The 19268-nt window shown below is 44.7% G+C and overlaps 1 protein-coding gene across 4 annotated transcripts; it reads left to right on the top strand.

Annotated features, from left to right (window-relative positions):
• The first annotated feature begins 8711 nt into the window (after window positions 1-8711).
• On the top strand, window positions 8712-18555 carry LOC112874662 (perakine reductase-like). Of its 4 annotated transcripts, none has more exons than XR_003225011.1 (8): window positions 8712-8872; window positions 9159-9326; window positions 10631-10834; window positions 10913-11085; window positions 11890-11986; window positions 12079-12232; window positions 17374-17899; window positions 17999-18555. XR_003225011.1 is itself a non-coding variant. In XM_025938119.1 (8 exons), exons 1-7 carry the CDS (start codon window positions 8822-8824, stop codon window positions 16003-16005), a joined length of 933 nt encoding a protein of 310 aa, XP_025793904.1. In that variant the 5' UTR covers window positions 8712-8821; the 3' UTR covers window positions 16006-16023; window positions 16370-16519. The 4 variants fall into 4 exon arrangements, 3 of the variants coding, with proteins under 3 accessions (XP_025793904.1, XP_025793903.1, XP_025793905.1); XM_025938119.1 differs by lacking the exons at window positions 17374-17899; window positions 17999-18555 and adding exons at window positions 15920-16023; window positions 16370-16519; XM_025938118.1 differs by lacking the exons at window positions 17374-17899; window positions 17999-18555 and adding an exon at window positions 16370-16787.
• Window positions 18556-19268: the final 713 nt, after the last annotated feature.

A 19268-nucleotide genomic window follows, 5' to 3' on the forward strand; every position in this document is an offset into this window, starting at 1 on the left:
GAAATCCTCCGTGAGGATAGGTAATACAAACTTACCGAGGTAATCCACAAAAGTTGAATGCTCACAGGTCACCACTAACCATCAAAGAGCAAGGCTCCAAGAGTAACAAATCCAAATTGTGGTGCTTGGCAAAGTTCCCCAAAGCTCAAGAGATGGGAGTGAAGCACACTCAATGCTCTCACCAAGAACTCTCCAAATCCTCTCCAAAAATCCGAATCTTTGCAAGATTGGCTCAAGAGTAGAGCAAGGAAGGAGGAATCAAAGCTAGGAATGAGTTTGTCTTAAGATGCAAGTGAGAGAGCCAAGAGAGATGTGATGAAGGGGATGAAGGGGTATAAATACCACGGCCCCAAAATATGACCATTAAAGTGCTAGGCGCCCAGGTCTAGTCGACCAGGTGCAAAACCTGGTCGAGGAATTCTGGGCGAATTCCAAACAGAGAGTTTCACCTGGTCGACTAGGAAAAATTCTTGGTCAACCAGGATAGTTACAATGCATAGAATCTGATTGTTTCAACTTGTGTGGAGATTTGGTTGGTGTTTGGGTATTCTTTTGAGCTTCGAGACACTTCCAAGACATCAACCATGGATTCTCCTTGATAGTACGGCTTTCCTAAACTCAATTTCAAAAATAAAATGAATTTGAATCTTCGTCTTGATTTCGAATGCCGTCAATATTTCCACTTTAAGAATTGGGGGTCGTTAATCATCATATTCTTTTTCTTTCATGTACAAGTTGTACTCATTCTCAAATAAACTTGTTAGAACGCGTTAACACTTTAATTAAATTGTCATCAATTCACCAAAACTAGGTGAATGCGCTTTCAAAGCTACTCGGAGTGCAACGACTCTAGATGTAGTCATTAACTTGACGTTCGATTTATGATTCCTTGTAGGCATTCTTCAAACAGATCAGGTTTTACCCGGACAATGTTGTACTTTGAATTGTTTGAGATTTGTAGGCTTGATGGCCTCTTCAGTTGTTTTGGCATCTCGCAGTTACTGCCTATGGCGAGTACTCGGAGCCTAACTGGAAGTACAGGTTTAGTGGCCCCTTCTAAAGTCGCTTAGCGTAGTATCTGTCTTAGGGAAGATTAGTACTCGTAGTAAGGAAAAGTTTTGCACAAGTATTACTTGTGATTTAAACTCATGGGCGGTGAGGTAGTCGCGTGGGTGGGATTTGTGGTGACAGCTCCCAAGTAATCATGCCGAATTCCTTGTGGCTGTAGCCCCTAAGGTTTACAAAAGGTAGTTATTTTTTGTAGAACTTGTTGTTGTAGCCCCCGAGTAAACTTATTCGTGGCTGAGGCCCCAGGATCTACATAGGGTAGTCAATTTTTGTAGACCTTGTGGCTGCAGCCCCCGAGTATACTTACTCGTGGCTGTAGCCCCCAAGGTTTACATAAGGTAGCCAATTTTTGTAGAACTCGTGGCTGCAGCTCCCGAGTAAACTTACTCATGGTTGTAGCCCCCCAAGGTCTAGAAAAGGTAGTTGATTTTTGTAGAGTAACTTTTTATTGATCCATAACTTTTCAAGCCGGACAACTCCTTTGTACAATTAGTACTAGGGGTTAAACCGTTGCAGGTGTTGAGTATTCCCGGAGTTCGAGAATAAGGGTACCGGAGGTGAGATGACCCTGATCTTGTAAGAGGATCAAAGAGCAGAGTTATTATAAAGAGTCATGTAATTCCCTGATAGAGTGGTTAAATGAGAACTTTTGGGTTTAAATTTGGAGGAACCCCTTGTTCTGAGATAGAATCCCTGAAGCAATGGTTACACAAGACAAAACCCTAAAAATTTTCAAAACCCCCCTCAAATCGGGTCTTAAATCTTTGATGTGAATCATCATCCAACTTGTTTAGCAGTGTCCTTGGAGAGTGTTGGAACACCCAAAGCCCTTCGGAGGTTGTAGCATTCGATCGCTGAGTGTTTGGAGGTGGGGTGCCATGGGCAGTACTTGTGGAAGAGCTTTTCAAAGCGCTCCTACGCGTGGCCTAGCTTTTTGCATTGCGGCGGATGTTCTCCAGCTATGACGAGGTTGTTCGGCTTGTGCTTTCAGGTTGGACCCGAGTAGTTTTGCCGAACCTGGTAGTCAGGGAGGCAGTAGTCTTCCTCTGCAGCACGCTCCTACTGCCTGGCGAAGATGATGTTGCGGGCATCACGGCCGGCATTGATGATGTTGCAGAGGTCGGCCGTGGATAGGTCGTTGAGATTGTCGTGGTTAAGAGATTCCCGCTACTATCGCTCCGCCACGCGCTGCCTGCACTCGGCACGCTTGGCGTTCTTGATCCTATGGCGTTCTTCCCGAGCATCATCTTCGTCCCTCATTTTTGTGGTACCTGCATCGTCGGGGATGTCCTCGAGTAGCTTGTTGTCGCTAAAGCTGCTCCCTACGCCAGCCGTGCGCGCGTGTTGGTCAAGCGTGCCAGAATCGTACTTGTCGGTGCCATAGTCGACTAAGTCGATGTCCTCTGTGCCTTCTTGTCTGTGAGCTGGTCTCCTGTGATGCCTATCGTCTTCACGCTTCGGCGTGTAGTTTCTGGTTCTTGAGTTGACCAGCACGGTTGAATTTTCTGGTTTCTTCACGGAAGTGAGAGACCTGCCTTCTTGGAACGGGAGTTCCTCGAAGCCGGCAACAGGGTGCAATTCGATGTAGTCACATAGTTCGGAGGGTTTCATGTCCTTCCAGTGCACAAACCAGCCTTGTCGAGTAGAATTGATCATCAGACCGTGAAGACCGTCTAGAAAAGGTGCGGAGTCATCGTCCGGGTCCGAATTATAGTTGTCGTAGATGGGGGACTTCTGCCGTGCGGTAACATCCCCCTCTCTAAGACAAAGTAGGCGATCCAAATTCTCTTCTAGTGCGGAGAGGGACCCGGACCGCGTGGCCTCCTATGGTGGACAGTGGTCGGGTCCTCTAATCTGAGGAGTCCTGGTGCAGCACGAGTCGAAATCATGTTGAAAATGGACTCTTCCTCGAGCTCCCTGGCTAGGTTAGGGAGCAGCATCTGGCCGAGGTTGTCGATGGACTTGCCAAGATCGCTGCATGGGGTTGCTGCAGGGGCCTCCGGCTTCGCGTTGTCGACAAGGTGTTGATGGAAGTCGCCTGCGCCGTCAGCAACCCAGGTCCACGAGCCGAAAGTGAATGTTGGGCTCTCGTCGGGCACGGTGCTGATGAAGTTGAACGTCGCCATCGAGTTCGCCAGGGGATCGTCGATGATCACCCCTACCTGGCGCGCCAGCTGTCGGTGTTTTACCGCCAAGCCTACCGAGGGATATCCCCTAGGTGGTAGGTTATAGGTATGGTGTCGCCGAGATCAGGAACTCAAAGGTGCAAGGAACATAAAGACTTAGACAGGTTCGGACCGCGATGTGCGTAATACCCTACGTCATGTGTTATTGATTTAGGTGTGGATTATGCTTTGGAGTGGGTCCCTGCCCGCCCTTATATAGTCTGGGGGATAGGGTTATATAGAATCCTAGCTCGATACTGGCTTAGGAGTCTTACCCGAGTACTGCTTGGGTATTTTCCTTCTGTACCGACTAGTCTTACTCGTATCCGAATACTTTACAACAAATATAAGGTATGAGACATGCATATCCCTTATTCTAGAATATTCTATATCATGTGCGCAGTCTCGTTGCCCCGAATCTGACATATCGAGAGAATAATTAAAGATGAAGTTGAGTAGATAAAATACTTCGTAATTAATATAACACCGAGGAGATATGGCCGTGGGCAGCTGCCCCTATGCCCATAAATCCATTCCTCATTTTTGAGTAGTTCACATGCTGCGGACACGAACATGCTGACATAGCTATGAGCTCTCAAAAAGAAAGAAATATTGGCCGTGGGTTCATGTCGCAATACGGTGATTCTATCGCAACAATCTGCAGTGAGGTGTACGATACAGAGGAAATGTTTTTGCTGCTCCGCCAAAGCCAGGATGGTAGTAGCCGCAGAGCCCATGTTGATACGGCGGCAGAGCCGCCTTTCCTCCGGCATCATCTCTAGCAAGGTATCGGTGTCCCAAAAGGGCCTTGAACACTCGTGTCTCCATGTCATCTATCTCCACGACAGCCGTGGCATCGCCCTAGCTCTCCCATTGGGCCGAAGAGCTCTGAATTGAAAACTAGCGATCGGCACACGAAAATATTCCTATGTGCTTTGAACATCTCACCACCAGCAACTCGGAACTTAACATCGGCACACCCTCTTTGGAGTTTACCAAGATGGCGGTACGTCAACGAACTGCGATCCAGCTCTCCTCCGCTTCTTGCAGAGCTTCTTGATAATGATGACATCCATCGCACCTGATTGTGAAGCAGTCATCCTTTTTTTTTTTGAGGAAGAAGCAGTCATCCTTGGTGCGTGAGTATCCCTAGCTGCCCAGCAGGTGCTACCTGGCCACCTCGCTCGCGACAAAAGCAGAGGCTTCCACGACTCCAGGTTTTGACGAATAGAGAGTGTGCCCTCGTTTCTCTCCGCCTCTCTTTTTCCCCTACTATTTAATTTTTTTCTTAACCATGCATGGGCACGTATTTTATTATGAGAAAAGAGAATTACAGCGACTTAACTTTAGAAGAACCTCCGAAGCGCAAGGTTACAAAACTGCCACATAGATATAAGAAAGAAACCCACAAGCACCACCCACACGGACATAATCTACTTACACCCTGTGGATACAAACAGACCATAGTCACCACCCAAAAATACCTCAGTCACCGGAAGTGGGATGTGAATGGTCATGCAAGATCACGTCTCCAAGGAGAACACGATGTTAAGACGCCATCGTCATCCGTCCACTCCAGGAGCGGACCGAACTTTCACCCGGCAAGACCAAAGAGCATGGGTTACCATGACAACGCCCCCAAAAGGTAAGCTACGTCCGTGGATGCAGCCATTGTCAGCACGAGTACAGATGTTGGGCTGAGCTTTCGCTTGCGGATCCGACCCCAACCCCACACAACACTTCACGGAGATCTAGCAAAAGACAACAACAGCAAGCAAACCACGGCCATGACAAGAAGCACAAACGCAGGGCACAGAAAGAGTATCTCCTCGGAGACGACAACCAACACAGGGACCCCCTTGGAACATTGACGATGACCAGCAAACGCACAAGCAGAGGCAGACAAGAACAGACGGTGATGAGGACTACAGCAGCAAGCAGTAGCGACGGTGGCGGCCACCATAGGGCGTAGAGACGCGACAGGTGGCACCAGTGAAGAAAGCCACCCCGACAGCCTATGGCCGCCGCCCCAAGACCGTAAAACGCAGATTTGCGCAACAGTGGACCGGGGCTCCTCACAACACAGTCGAAGGACGGTCAGATACGGGCGGAGCTGCTGCGCCGACACCCACCGGGCGACATCCTTCGGTGAGTGGCCGCCGAGTGGCCGGTAGAGGCGAGCCATGGCGGTCCAAGCCGATGATGGGGGGACGACCTAAGGTGGGAGAGGAATGCGACCACCTCAACTATGGAGACTATAGATCCAGGATGAGAGGGGGTAGATTCGGCGATGCAATAGTCAGGGAAGCACTTCGTCGGCGTAGGCAAGCAGCCAGGGAGGACAGCCATGGTGGGGTAGTGCAAGGGCAAGGGGGAGGAAGGGAAGTGGACGAGGGAGAGGAGCGTGCGGACGCTGGCTTCAAGCCTTCGACGCCGTCGCGGGCCGTCGCCGATCCAATCTGATTAAGGATATGGGTGGAGGCTATCAGTGGTTAAATAAAACCAATGACATCCACCTTCAAGGTTCCTATGTTTTGAGTAGGGGTTGTCCCTATTGTCTGGGGCTGTTTTCTGACATCAACTGCAACATCAGCCCAGTAACTGATCCTTTTTATTCTGATACCCACTTCTCGGTGTCTAATATTTTGTTCTTTTATGATGGGCCCTCTGTCTTCTCTCTTTCTTCTTTCTATCTTCTCTCTCCCCCATCTCTCTTCCTCACCTGGACCCCACTGTCATCACGGTGCCACAGGCTCACCATCCGCATCGGCCATGGGAGGGGAGGGTATAACCATGGGCAGAGCTTGAGGAGGCAGCGCTCGAGCTCGGGGGACGACAAGGCAGCCCATGAGATGGACACGAACACGGTAGCTTAGACTCAACGGTGACCCTACCCCACTAGCAGATCCGCTCATGCTCGGGTGGGCAGCATATCCGCTCAAGCTCATGCGGATCGCTAGTGAGGACTCGATTGCGCATGACGGTGGGTAGTGGAGCAGTGTTGCTTCGTAGGAGGGAGTGGAAAAGTTCGAGCGCAGATAGGAGAAACATACAAATAGAAAATAGAAAAGTAAGAGCCTCTCTTGACACCTATGGGAGAAGGGGGTCGATAGAGAGATTGAGGTCCTCTTTATTCTACGCCCGAGTAAAGGCACCGCTCGAGTTTTTTTTATCTTATGTTCTTATCTTAATAGGAATCTTGCTGAAATTGCAATAAATATTTATATCGGATCATAATTAGATTTAGACTTGATGGGTCGTAACAGTCTTCATTAGCCCAAACAACTTGGTTAAACTAAACTAAAAACAATGTGTATATTGCTATTCAATTGAAAAGTGAGAAGTCTTTGTATAAGTCACATCCTATAACCTCAGGAGTAGGCAATGTGAGCAGCATCAAGAAAAAAACCCGAGGCAGACGAGATAGACAAATTCATCCTCACCAATATCTTAGATAGCATTTGGTTAAAGAGTAAGGTAGGATGGAACGGTTCTATTCGAATGATTCTATACGCTACATATTTAGTTAGAGAGATGGAACTATTCCGTTTCTTATTTGGTTGGGAGTATAAGGATGGAATTGTCATTACTTCCTTAACCACCGTTATGTGGGACCCGCTTGGTCGGTCACCCAATCCTCTTCTCCCTCTCCATCTCTTCCCAGTTCCCTCGGACCTCGGCCATGGCTCCACCTCCCCTGCGCCGCCGGCCTCCCACCCTCGCGCCGGCCGGCCTCGCCCTCCCTGCGCTGCCGGCCTCCCTCCACGCACCGCCCACGCTCCGCGGCGCCCGCGAGCGCTCCCGCCGGAGCTCCGTCCCCGCACCGCGAGTGCTCCCGCCGGAGCTCCGCATCCGCGCCGAGCTGCGCCCCCGCTCGAGCTCTGCCCCTGTGACGTCGGTGATCCGCGCCTCCGCGCCGAGATCCGCCTTGACCCGCGCTCCGCCTCCGCGTCGTGCTTCGCCCCGGCCAGAGCACCGTGTCGTGCTCCACTTCCACGCCTTGCTCCGCCCCGGCCAGAGCTCGTCCTCCGCGCCGTGCTCCACGCCGGCTCGAGATCCGCCTCCGCGAGCGCTCCTCAGCGTCACGACGAGAGACGCCGTGGAAGTGGGACGGTTCGGTCGATTTTGCGGATCTCGAATCTTGAGGGAATATTCGCTCTCTGGAATGGCTGCATCTCGCACTCGTGAACCAAATGCAGAATGGAACTGCTCCATCCGAGCTCGCTCGTGGACCAAACACCACCAAACATCGGTATAACCTGTGATAGCGATTTGGGCTGCACATTCACTTCCATGGATTGGTTGAAGCTGATTAGCTGATCAAGGTTATCTTTATATATGTGATATATAGATTGTATCAAACACCAAGAATATCTCCATTGTTACTCGCGGTTTAGTTGGTACCGTATTACCAAACACGGTAGTATTTTTATATGTGCATCTAAAATTCCAACAAAAATATAAATGGACAGAGCATGCAAGCATCTGCCACCGTGCAAAATTTATGATGCAACTAAAATTTGTGCAATGAAAAATAAAAAAGAGAAATCAGTCTGTGAATAGTAGCGGGTTACAGGACTGAAATGAATAGTTGCAACCCGCTCTATTGACACATATTTTTTTTTCTTTTTGCATCTTGTACAAGTTTCCGTTGCATCTCAATTTTTGCATGATGGTAGAATATGATATGAACTATCTATTCATATTTTTGTTAGAATTTTTTTTGGTAATACAGATACACAAATTTGAAATGGTAACACTCTAAATGCTTGTAACAGCAGATATGTTCTCATCAAACACCTATCTAAGAAATATAGCGTGTCTAAGGTGTGACTATTAGCCAAAACAAGTCTTAGAAATACCATTTGTGTGTGGGATGTCATAAATCATAGTAAGGCATCTACTTGTAGTATATGGGATCCAATTAGCTAATAGCTAAAGTTTAGCTATGGCTAAAGTTCAAACATCTAAATTTTAACCGGTAAAAATTAGCTCTATCTTATTTTAATACTTAGGCTAAACTTTATTTGTAGTATTGAGAAAGGTCGTTTACATAATGTTTGGGGAGAATATTTTGGTATTTTGTTATCCACTATCAGAAATTAGTTCTCATCCGCTGGGTCTGGATAACTAATGAATTAAACTTTGGTTAGAGAGTTGGCTAATTTTTAGAGCATATTTAACCCTTCTAGCTAAATTTTTAGTTGATTAAAAATTAGTTCGCGACTAAATTATAGCGAGTGGGATTCAATTAGTAAAGAAGTTTTTGTTAATTCTAACGCAGGTGTGGTTAACAGATAGAAAAGAAAAAAATTGAATTATTGAAATTCAAAAAAATGGAATTCTCTCATTTGCCAAAAAACCTGTTTCTTCGTTTCCTCAAGAACAATGGCACACTCCTAATTGCGGCATTTTGACCATACGAAGTTCTGGACGCTTGATCTTCGATCAAATGGACCAAAACCGTTTAAAGGAGGAGCCAAACCCGTGCAGTCCCCTTGCTGCTTGCAGCCGGTCTGTACTCTCCACACCTTGTTCGTCAGACAGTCAACTCAATTTCCCCTTCCTGCCCGTGCGCGAATCCGAAGATGGAACGGAGGGAAATGCCCAGGGTGAAGCTCGGCACGCAGGGCCTCGAGGTAATCGATTGCAAAACCTAATAATCGTTCTTGAGATTCTCGATTTGGTCTCGAATCTTTCGACAGTGGAAGAAGAAATCTGCAGTTCCGTTTTCATATGAAGATTCTGGTTTGATCCCCGCACTTAATCGTAAATCTGGAGAAAGGAAACGAATAAAGATGCCATCTTGCAAGAGAAACATACACAAAAGATGCGATTCCCTAGTTAGGGATTGTGGTTTTCTTGCAATGGGTCAGGTCTTTGCTAGTGGGTTTGAACAATTGAAGATGCTCAATGTGAATGCAGGTGTCCAAGCTTGGGTTCGGGTGCATGGGCCTCACCGGAGTCTACAACGCCCCGATCCCTGAGGAAGCCGGAATCGCTATCATCAGGCACGCGTTTGAGGCCGGTATCACCTTCTTCGACACTGCAGATGCCTACGGGCCACACACCAACGAGGTCCTGCTTGGAAAGGTAAAGTCTTTCTGAATCCAGCCCATCGATTTGTGTATATCCAATTTGGCTGAAGGATGATGGAATTTGACAATGATGTCGAATTTGGGCATGTCCTGTCGGATAAGAAAGGTCGACAAGGCCGATGCCTATTCGTGGGATTTTCTTAAGATCTTTGTTGTTTCAAGGATATTATTTTCAGGACATGAATTGGTGCATTGTAACAAAAGATGTTGGTGAATTCTAAAATTGGACATTCAGGTAAAAAGCTGAAAATATATGGAAATATGATACATCTTATATTATCACCTTTCTCAACTCAAAACTACACTATACTTTCTCCATTGACCTAGTTCAGAGCAATATGAACTTCTTGAGAGATAATCACAAACTTTATATAAAACTGGTGAACTTTTTTATATAAAAGACTTCAATGACTTACCATCCTGCCTGACATATGTGTGGATTATGATGACCACAAGTTGCAGAGTGTGCAAAATGCACCATGCTTTCTTTTGTCACTGCTCACATGTCCCAATGTCCGTCCTCCAACACTAGAATTGCCATTATCATCATTCTCGAATTGTATTAGATCACAGGGAAATATTTTTTGTTTTTGCAGGGGTACAGAGAATTTCCCCCCTTAGTAAAACATTCGTAGATGATGCCAAAGTCCCAGGCGGTGCTTAAATTACAACCTTTGTTTACATGTCATTTTGTATGATAAATTACTCTGACTTGATATACAGCCCCTTCAAATACATTTAGCTTAGATGAGTCAAATCAGAAGGTAACTTCTATATTATTCTCTCTGAAAGTAATTATGTAACAAAACTATCAGTACCCTTCAGAAACCAAATCTGCCTGCCCTTAGCAGACACATACTTGCCCAACCATCATTTCATCTATTGAAATTGGACTCTCCTTTATATAATCTTTTGAATCAGGAGAGCACATCTGTTTAAGGCTCCAAAATCCTTTTCTCCAACATAATGGGAGCTACAAAATTCTTACCTTCCGCTCATATTGTCTTCTAAAACTATCTTACTTTGAGACCCTACTTCTTGTATGAGAGATACCTCGGCAGCTGTTTGGTTTCTATGATGACCCTTTCAAAGCCAATGAGCTAGTATTCCAGGGTTGTAACTTGTAACCCTGGGCTTCTACAACTCTTGGGTCACTTATGTCCCTTATTCCATATGGCATGGAGCACACTGACCCCTAATCAGTGGTCCTGTTTCTCCTTGATTGTATACTTAAAACACATTTTGGTACACAAATATTATATTATCATTAGTATCATATGAAGGTATTTTTTTAAGCAGGCACTTAAGCATTTTCCCCGTGAGAAGGTACAAGTTGCCACCAAATGTGGCATTGCTGGATTCGATGTCAGTGGAATGCGTGTGAAGGGCACTCCAGATTATGTTCGAGCATGTTGTGAAGCAAGTCTTCAGCGCCTTGCTGTTGATTACATTGATCTCTACTATCAGCATCGCATTGATCAGTCAGTGCCTATAGAGGAAACTGTGTGTATCTGTTGACTGTGAACCATGTTTTGTAGTTTGCCTTTCATCTGTTCTTCCTGACATCATCAATGGGTGTAGATGGGGGAACTCAAAAGGTTGGTCGAAGAAGGGAAAGTGAAGTATGTTGGGTTGTCAGAGGCTAGCGCCGATACCATTCGTCGAGCACATGCAGTTCATCCAATTACTGCAGTGCAGTTGGAGTGGTCGCTATGGACCAGAGATATAGAGGAAGATATAATACCAGTCTGCAGGTTCATCCACTCCTTATCCAATCTAAATCTAACAATTATTTTACTCCCAAAAACTTTTAGCATTTGATGTATCATTAAAGTTTTATGTTTTAGCCTTTAATTCAATCCTTTTTTTTTCTGTTCAACTGTGCTTGGAGCCTTGATTAGGATGACTGGTTCTTATGGAATGTCCATGTATCATGTATGGTGCATGTGACAGTGATGAAATTCTGTTATTCACAGTATGTTTTGTTGTAAAATTGCTTTTATTGATTAAAAAGGAATCTTTAAAATGTGAGAGAAAAAAACTTGTCTTGCTTTGGCCAGGTTAAGAATCCATACTAATACTGTGCCTATCAGATTTATGTTCACTAATACTTTGAGTTTCATGGTTAAGATGAAACATAAATGATTTTTTATAAGTTTACGTACTTATATGTCAAAAGTATATAGATCTGATGACATAATATACATGACTTGAACAAAAGCTGATTATTATATCTCTCAAGAATTTCACAATCATCTCACCTCAGTTTACATATTACTTAATGTTGCCCCTTGAGTTAACAGTGATGAAAACTTTGTGTAATGAACCCATCAGTCTGGAACAATATAGACTGTTTGGCTGTTTCAAGTTATGCATTTTAAGGATTTACTATTTTTCAGTATGGACATTGTTGGTAATGTTTAAATGGTGTTCAATTTCTCTCTTTATTATATACTGCACTTCCTATTTAACTTATGCTTCATCTTTCTTACTGTTGGTTCGTTGAACCTCCATATCATGCCTTTGTATTTGTCATAAAATGCTTTATTTGCATTCAGGGAGCTTGGTATCGGAATAGTTCCATACAGCCCACTTGCCCGTGGCTTCTTTGCTGGCAGGGCAGCTGTAGAGAGTGTACCATCAGAAAGTTTATTGGTAAAATGAGATTTACTATAGCATTATCATTTTTCACGCACAAAGTTATTGATGTTGTTTTATGTGACTTAATGTCTCTGCCTTTTTTTCAGTCTAAACATCCTAGGTATACTGGGGAGAACTTGGAGAAGAATAAAGTTCTGTATACACGACTTGAAATGTTGTCCAAGAAGTATGGGTGCACCCCTGCTCAACTTGCTCTCTCCTGGGTTCTTCATCAAGGAGAAGATGTGGTCGCAATCCCTGGTAATATATCTTGACATATCTGTGAGCAGGATTCATCAAACCTTTCACGTCATAGGGGGAAAAAACTCTGCCTGCGCATATGATGCTTGGATGTCACACCCGATTTTGAAGTAATAAATCGAGCGATAAATCATATGTGCGCCAGGATCAAAATTACACACATATGACGACGAAAGTGAATAACAAAAGCAATGTCATAAAGTACCGTATTATTACAAACCAAACAGAGTTCATGAATATAAAATAAATAAGCGTTTCATATCACATTTATTCTCGCAGCGGAACGACCAAAACTCCACAGGCAGCTAACTGGGTGAACATATACCTAGCACTCCTAAATATCCTCTGGGAACTCCTCAAACTGATCTTGTTCTGAGCAGCGTTGTTTAGCAAGAGTGACTACACTTATGGTTGGTACTCAGCAAGTATATTAGGAAATAAATGATATGCAAGGCTTAAATAAGGATAAAGGTTGGCTGAATAAAGCGGTAAGCATTTTAATGAACAGTTAGTCTTTAAACAACCTATTTACTAAGCCATCAGTGAATATTGCCATTATTTATGAAAAACATAGGTAACTGAGTAATAAACAAGCTTGAAGCTATTAATCAACTGAATAAAACACAAGATTGATTTAATTGAGTCATGTGAGGGTCCGAGCCGCTCTTGACCGTGAGTATGGCTGATATATCAATTTTACACTCTGCAGAGGTTGCACATTTTACCCACAAGTCGTGTCTCCCTTGATGCCCGGGTTTGCAAGGCCCTTAAACACTTCTGAAGTGAGTGGCAGGGATTCACTACGAAGTCTTTACAAAGACTCCCTAACAAGTGGTAGCACGCTAAAGTTTCAGCAGCTGCGTGAGTGAACCTCCCCCAATGCGTGACCATAGCCATGCGTACACCCTTGGCATGCAAGCGAACCCCTCATCACAGCCTCCCCCCTCCCCTCGCCTTTCGGTAAAGCTACCAACAAGCTAGAGACATCTAACTAATTAGCCAAGACCAAAGCCATATAGTCCTTGTGGTTGCACTGTTTTCCCGAGTGGTTGCTCCATGGTTTAAATTAATTATCATTATCATCAGTTCATCATAGTGTTTCCAAAAGAGGTAAAACATGTGTCAACATCGTTTTCATAAACCACCCGTAACCATAGTTTAGCAACTAGCAATCTACCCAGTAATTAAATTAAATAACCCGGCTTTCAAGGACAAGGATAACAAATAAGGATAGAGTGGGACCCATCAAATTAATGCATGCAAGCGTAAATGAATATAAATGAAGGTTATTAGGACGAAACATGATCAAGGAATATACTTGCCTTCATTCTCTTGCTACTGCTCAGTCACTTCGAATTCTTGCTCTTGAAAGTTCTCGAACAGCTCCTCGTCTACTCGTCACGATCAAACAAAAGCCACGCAAGTACATACAAACAAACAAATGGAAACAAATTAAAACAGTACACCAATCATTGGAAAACAGAGACAAGAAGCTTAAGAACTGGTTCTACACGCAACAACGATCAAAATGGCACTAAGAACGCTTAAAACGGACTTAAGACGCTAAAGATATGCTAAAAACGGCTCTGGAGCTCAAACGTGAGAAAAACTAACTAAAAGGGGGTAAACAGAGAGAAAACAGGGAATAAAACGTAATTGTATAAAAACCTAAGGGCTAACTCACTAAAACACTAAGAAAGGGCGGCGGGTTCTACTACTGAGAAGCGCAGGGGGTTTTCTGAAATAAAAAGGACCAAAGCACCAATACTTTTGAATAGAGATGGATTGCAGGTTTATTTTGGGAAAATCGGAGGGCCTTTTTGCAAAACGGCCACGGCTGACCGGCAGTTGACTTGGCTGACCGGAGAAGCCTCGATCCTGGCGCGCGGGCCGGCGGTACTGGCGCGGCGGCGGGGCGCCGGTGAGCTGCGGCGGCTTGCCGGAGTAGTGTCATTTTGGCACTATGGCTCACCAAAAAGCGTGCGCTTTGGCCAGGGAGCACGGGCACAACAAGGGGAGGCGGTCGCAGGGGTTTGGAGGGGCCGAGGCGGGCCCTAGACGGTCGGTGGCGGGGCCTCGCGGTGGCGCAACTCCGGCGAGAGCGGGGACGCGCGACGCGCGGTGGAAAAAGAGAGAGCGAGGGCTGGGAAGCACCGCAAGCTTACCCCGACGCTCCAGGAGGCGACGGAGGAAACGGAGGTGCGGCGGAGCGAGAGATTGACGGCGGGCATGCGGCAAAGCACGGGCAGCGGCGTTGGCACGCACGTGCACTAGGCGAGGCGAAAAGAAGGGTGGTGGCTGCGGTAGGGCAGGGTCCTGCGGGGCTAAAAGGGGCTACGCAGAGGGCAAAACCGGGCCGGCCTCGGCGTGCGCGCCGTGGGCCCTGGCGGTTGGGTCCGAGCCGAGCTCGGCAGGAGGTAGGGGAGGAGCTGACAGGCGGGCCCTGCACGTCAGTGGTAGGCAAGGGGAGAGAAGCGGATGGTGGCGAGTTGGGCCGAATGGGCCAAAAGCCAAGGGAGAAAGGGGGAAAGAGAGAGAGAGAGGGAGAGCCGGTCCGGCGGGGAGAGAAGCTGGCCGGCGGGGAGAAGGAAAGACTGGCGGCCCAGGTGGGGAAGAGGAAAGAAGAAAAAGAAGGAAAAAGAGGGAAAGAAATAGGAAAACGAGTTTTTCCTTGCCCAGAAAACAAAATAAACTCGTAGAAAATAGAATTAATTCCAGAAAAATTAGGGAAAAATTCAAGAAAGCTTTTGGAACTCAAACACAAACATACAAAAATAAAATATGCACCAGCATGAATGCAACAAATCAAATTGGAGCCTATGATGAGTTTTAGTTAAAGCCAAAATTAATCCTTTTGAAAGCTGAAAATTATAGAACTAAGCTAGACTCCTTTAAAGGTGAATTTTAGGGTGTTACATTGGATCAGCTATATGATGTAAAACATTTCTCCCCTTTTTGTCAAATGAATTTTTGAGATATATGATGCTTGGATCAGCTATAAGATGTAAAAGTACATCCATGTGCAAATAAATAACCATCATATGGCGCCATTTGAGCTAAGCAAACCAATTTAATATGATCAGGACCTATTTATAAAAAGCTGAAATCATTTATTTTAGATGAATATGAAGTTTTTTCTACTCTGTAGGAAGTATATAAAATTTACAGTGCACATAACAATTTTGGAAATAAATGTTCATATGTTCCCTGAACAGACCAATCTATATCAGTGGCTGAATAGTTAGTGGTGTGCAATGTTCATTTCTACCTCAGAAAGGTTGATTGAACTCCTTCCTAAAAAAAAGGTTGATTGAACTGAAAAATAATGCTTAAACCTTCGTTCTTCCTTTCTTTCCTTTTTGAAACAATGCATATATTTAGCAGAATTATCTGAATCTAGCAAAGATCTGCTATCAGACACTGGAAGGAGTGAGCCAATTTGAGGAATGTCTTCACAGTTAGGCCTGCCTGTTTTCTTCTAAATTACGGTGTTGCCTTGCATTTTTCTTTAGATGGAAGACGTGAAGAATAATTTGAACAATCTTTTGCTCATTTTGTCATGCTTTACCATCGACCTCCAAAACAACAGTAGTGCTTAATTCTGCATTATTTGACTAATATGAAATACTTTTTGTATTATTGTGTTCTTTTTTACATGCCACAATATGTCATCTATCTTTATCTCAGCCCTGTCATTTCACTGGAAAAGCAATTTCTTCAATAATAATATTGAGACTGTGAAGGTTGCATCACCTTGGCTGTTGCAAACTTAGCAGATGTTCTCCACTTCAGTAAGTGCTGTGACTCCAGGATCAAATTCTGTGTCATTTCACTGAAAAAGCAATTTCTTTTAAGAATATGTTCTTCCCATCCACCTTGTTCCCTTACGGAACCATGTTTATGCCACTAAATTAACATGAAAAAATAATTTTCTCCAGTATAGTTGCGAGATGGTTTGCACATATAGCTGTTATAGCATGTAGTCTAGTTCATTTGATGTTTAGTTAGTTTAAATGCCACTATGCTTCATATAAGTTGTTCATGGAATAGCCAGATGAGCTATATTTTGTTTTCTAAATACCATCAAAATTATATCCGATTATGCACAGAAGTTGTATAACTGATTTTTGAATCTAGGAACAACAAAAGTGAAGAACCTTGATGATAACATTGGTGCTGTAAAGGTAAAGCTAAGCAAAGAAAACCTCGAAGAAATATCAGCTGCTGTCCCTGCTGGTGAGGTGGCCGGGTCCAGACTTCTGGGAGTCCTGGAGCCTTATTCTTGGAGGCTTGCAAATACCCCACTTCCAAAGTAGCCACTTTATATCTTCAAGTGCGAATTCATGGCCGTCTGATCATTTACACTGCGTTGTATCTATTCATATCTACATGAAAGAAACAGCATTATTCATTTGCTTGTGAAATGAGGGTACCTGTCCTGCTCGCGAAAAAATGGTTGTACCTGAAGCAAGAGATATCATTGGCATTCTGTACCATATTGCTATACAAGATCAATGAATTAAGTTGGATATAAGTTGAAGTCTTTCATGGTGCACAATTTCTGAATGCCTATGTCTTTTATGACATTCTCTAAGTAAATTTGTATCTAATTTCCACGGGAGTGACTATATGTTCATTTGCCATCATATGTTTTTTAATGAAAAAAATAACTACTTTGATATACTTCATTTTCCTATATGATTGACTGATACTACAACATATCTAGATGGTGGCTTCCTGTACAGAGCTAAGGGCCTGCTTAGAATAATGCAGCACTTCAACTGCTTCTGCTTGACTAGATCAATGGTGCCTTAATGGTTTTGTGGCAGCTATTTGGAAGTTTGAAATCAGAACATGCTACTTTGTCCTCATTTCAATTTAGTTGCAGCTGGTCTAAGCTTGTTACTGACTGAAAATAGCATACAAGCATGTGAAGATAAAGATGTTCCACCCGACGAGTGCTACATCAACAAAATTTTAGTGCCTTTTTTCCTACCTCTGCTACTTTTCCCTCAGGCCTGCACTGCTAATTCCCTTGAACTCCAGTTGCTGAGAAACTTTTACTGTTTTCAGTACTGTTACTACCTTGATGTCTATATTCTTTTTTACCTCTTTCTATTTCATCGGAACATGTTGTGCAGGCAAACTTGCAATGCACTATTGCATTATTCGACGCAACAGGAGCAGACAATCTGCAATGGCCAAGTAGGGCTGGCTGGCTACTGCTGCACTGGTGTCGCCCATGGCCGTGGGTGTCCCTTTCAGGGGGGGAACCTTGGGAGGAGCTGACCAGATTTCGGATGGATGGATCTCGAGGCACAGCGACGCCCATCACGCGCTTTGAGCATCCATCCATCAACCCATCGGGGGTCGCGCGGCGGCCGCCGGTGATGATGCAAGAACATGTGTGGAGCTGGTGGCCGGTCTTTGGCCTCTTGGTGGACCACCTCCCCAAATTCTGGTGCCGGGATCTTTGCCTGCCCCCGACTGGTTGCCAGGCCACAACACAACACCTTGATTGCGGCTCATGAGGCTGCGCAGCTAGCTTGCAGCCAGTGACGAAGTGGCCAGTCTATGATTGTTGGATGATTGATGGCTGCTGGTAGATGGTTTCACCATGTCTGATCTGATCCGTCTGAAAACCTGGAGTGGTGGATCTGCAACAAGGTACAGTGTACTACCACCACCCCTGAAGTTGCTGCAACTCTCTGCTTATTAGCTGTCAGGAACTGTGCATCTCTATCCATCTTTTCTTTGTCTTTGCAGCCCAACTATTTTTTGAGCTCTAGCGATGATCGATGATGCACTTAATAAACAATCAAGTTCTGCTGACACTACATAGCCTGTCAATGGAAGACTGGAAATCAAGCATTTAGTAGAATAGATAACTGTTTCCTTGTATCTGCATAATCTAGCTGATCGATGGCAGTCCAAAAGAAGGGATTGCTAGCTTTTTGTTAATGCCTGGAGTTTGATTGCAAAGGGCAAAGAGGCCGGCCGGGAATAAAGAAGGCAAACAAAGCTGAGGAGAGGAGATAAAGCAGATAAAGGAGGGGGGCAATTGGGATACTGGGCGTACTAAGTCATTCCCTGCTGCTGCTGCATCGATCTCACATGCAAAACCCATGGCTTTTCCTCAAAAGCCTGGGGGTTCAGCATGCCTGCTCGATCTTGGGATGGATGGATACAAACCCAATCCCTAGGTTTATTCCGTGCTAACTTTATACCCTTTATTATCCACGTCAATTCTCGAGAATATTCTGGCGTATTAGGCTTTCCGTCTTTTGCGTGCCTACCTATCTTTCGCAAAGCCAGTTAGGTCCATACATGCAAAATGCATGGTGGCAGTAGTAAACAGCAGGAAGTACATTCATCAGACCGGCCTATCGGTCAAACGGTCAATACTGTGAAACAAAGTCAGTTAAAGTTTATTTCTTTTGATATTCTTTAGCAAATGATTATTGAGCATGTTCTGCCAGGCACTACATTATATTATAAATAACTTGTCCATGCATAAATATATATCATAATTACGTTCCAAGTGATGTAAGCACTTGTAGTTTAGGAGCGAGATTATGGAGATTTATTTGACACTGTATATTCAGAAGTAATACTCATGCAGGGTTTGGAGGAAGTAACTGAGGATCGGAGAAGGGCGGTGGGGCCGGGGCATGATGCGTGTCAACGCACGGCGATAAAGAAGCCGGCCTGCACACATTTCGCGCAGGTCCTTTTCCCTCTTCCACCGGTCCACCCCACCCCATCTTTCTCAAACTATGTGCTAGGCCCTATCTCGGGATTGCATGTATACATAACTATATCGATCTCTCCCTCCATGCGTGTATACGTACATATCATGGTAATAAATGTACATGGTCCCCAGCCCAGCTCGTAGCCCCATATATGCATGCACGGTATGCACTCATCATGGACATACTATACTGCAACAGATAAATAGAATCCATGCAAATGCTAATGTGTGTGTTTCAGTAAAATAAATATATAAGATTGTATTAAAAGGCATAGTTATTCTTGC

The sequence above is a fragment of the Panicum hallii genome, chromosome 9 (genome assembly GCF_002211085.1).
Source record: "Panicum hallii strain FIL2 chromosome 9, PHallii_v3.1, whole genome shotgun sequence".
NCBI classification, from domain to species: domain Eukaryota; kingdom Viridiplantae; phylum Streptophyta; class Magnoliopsida; order Poales; family Poaceae; genus Panicum; species Panicum hallii.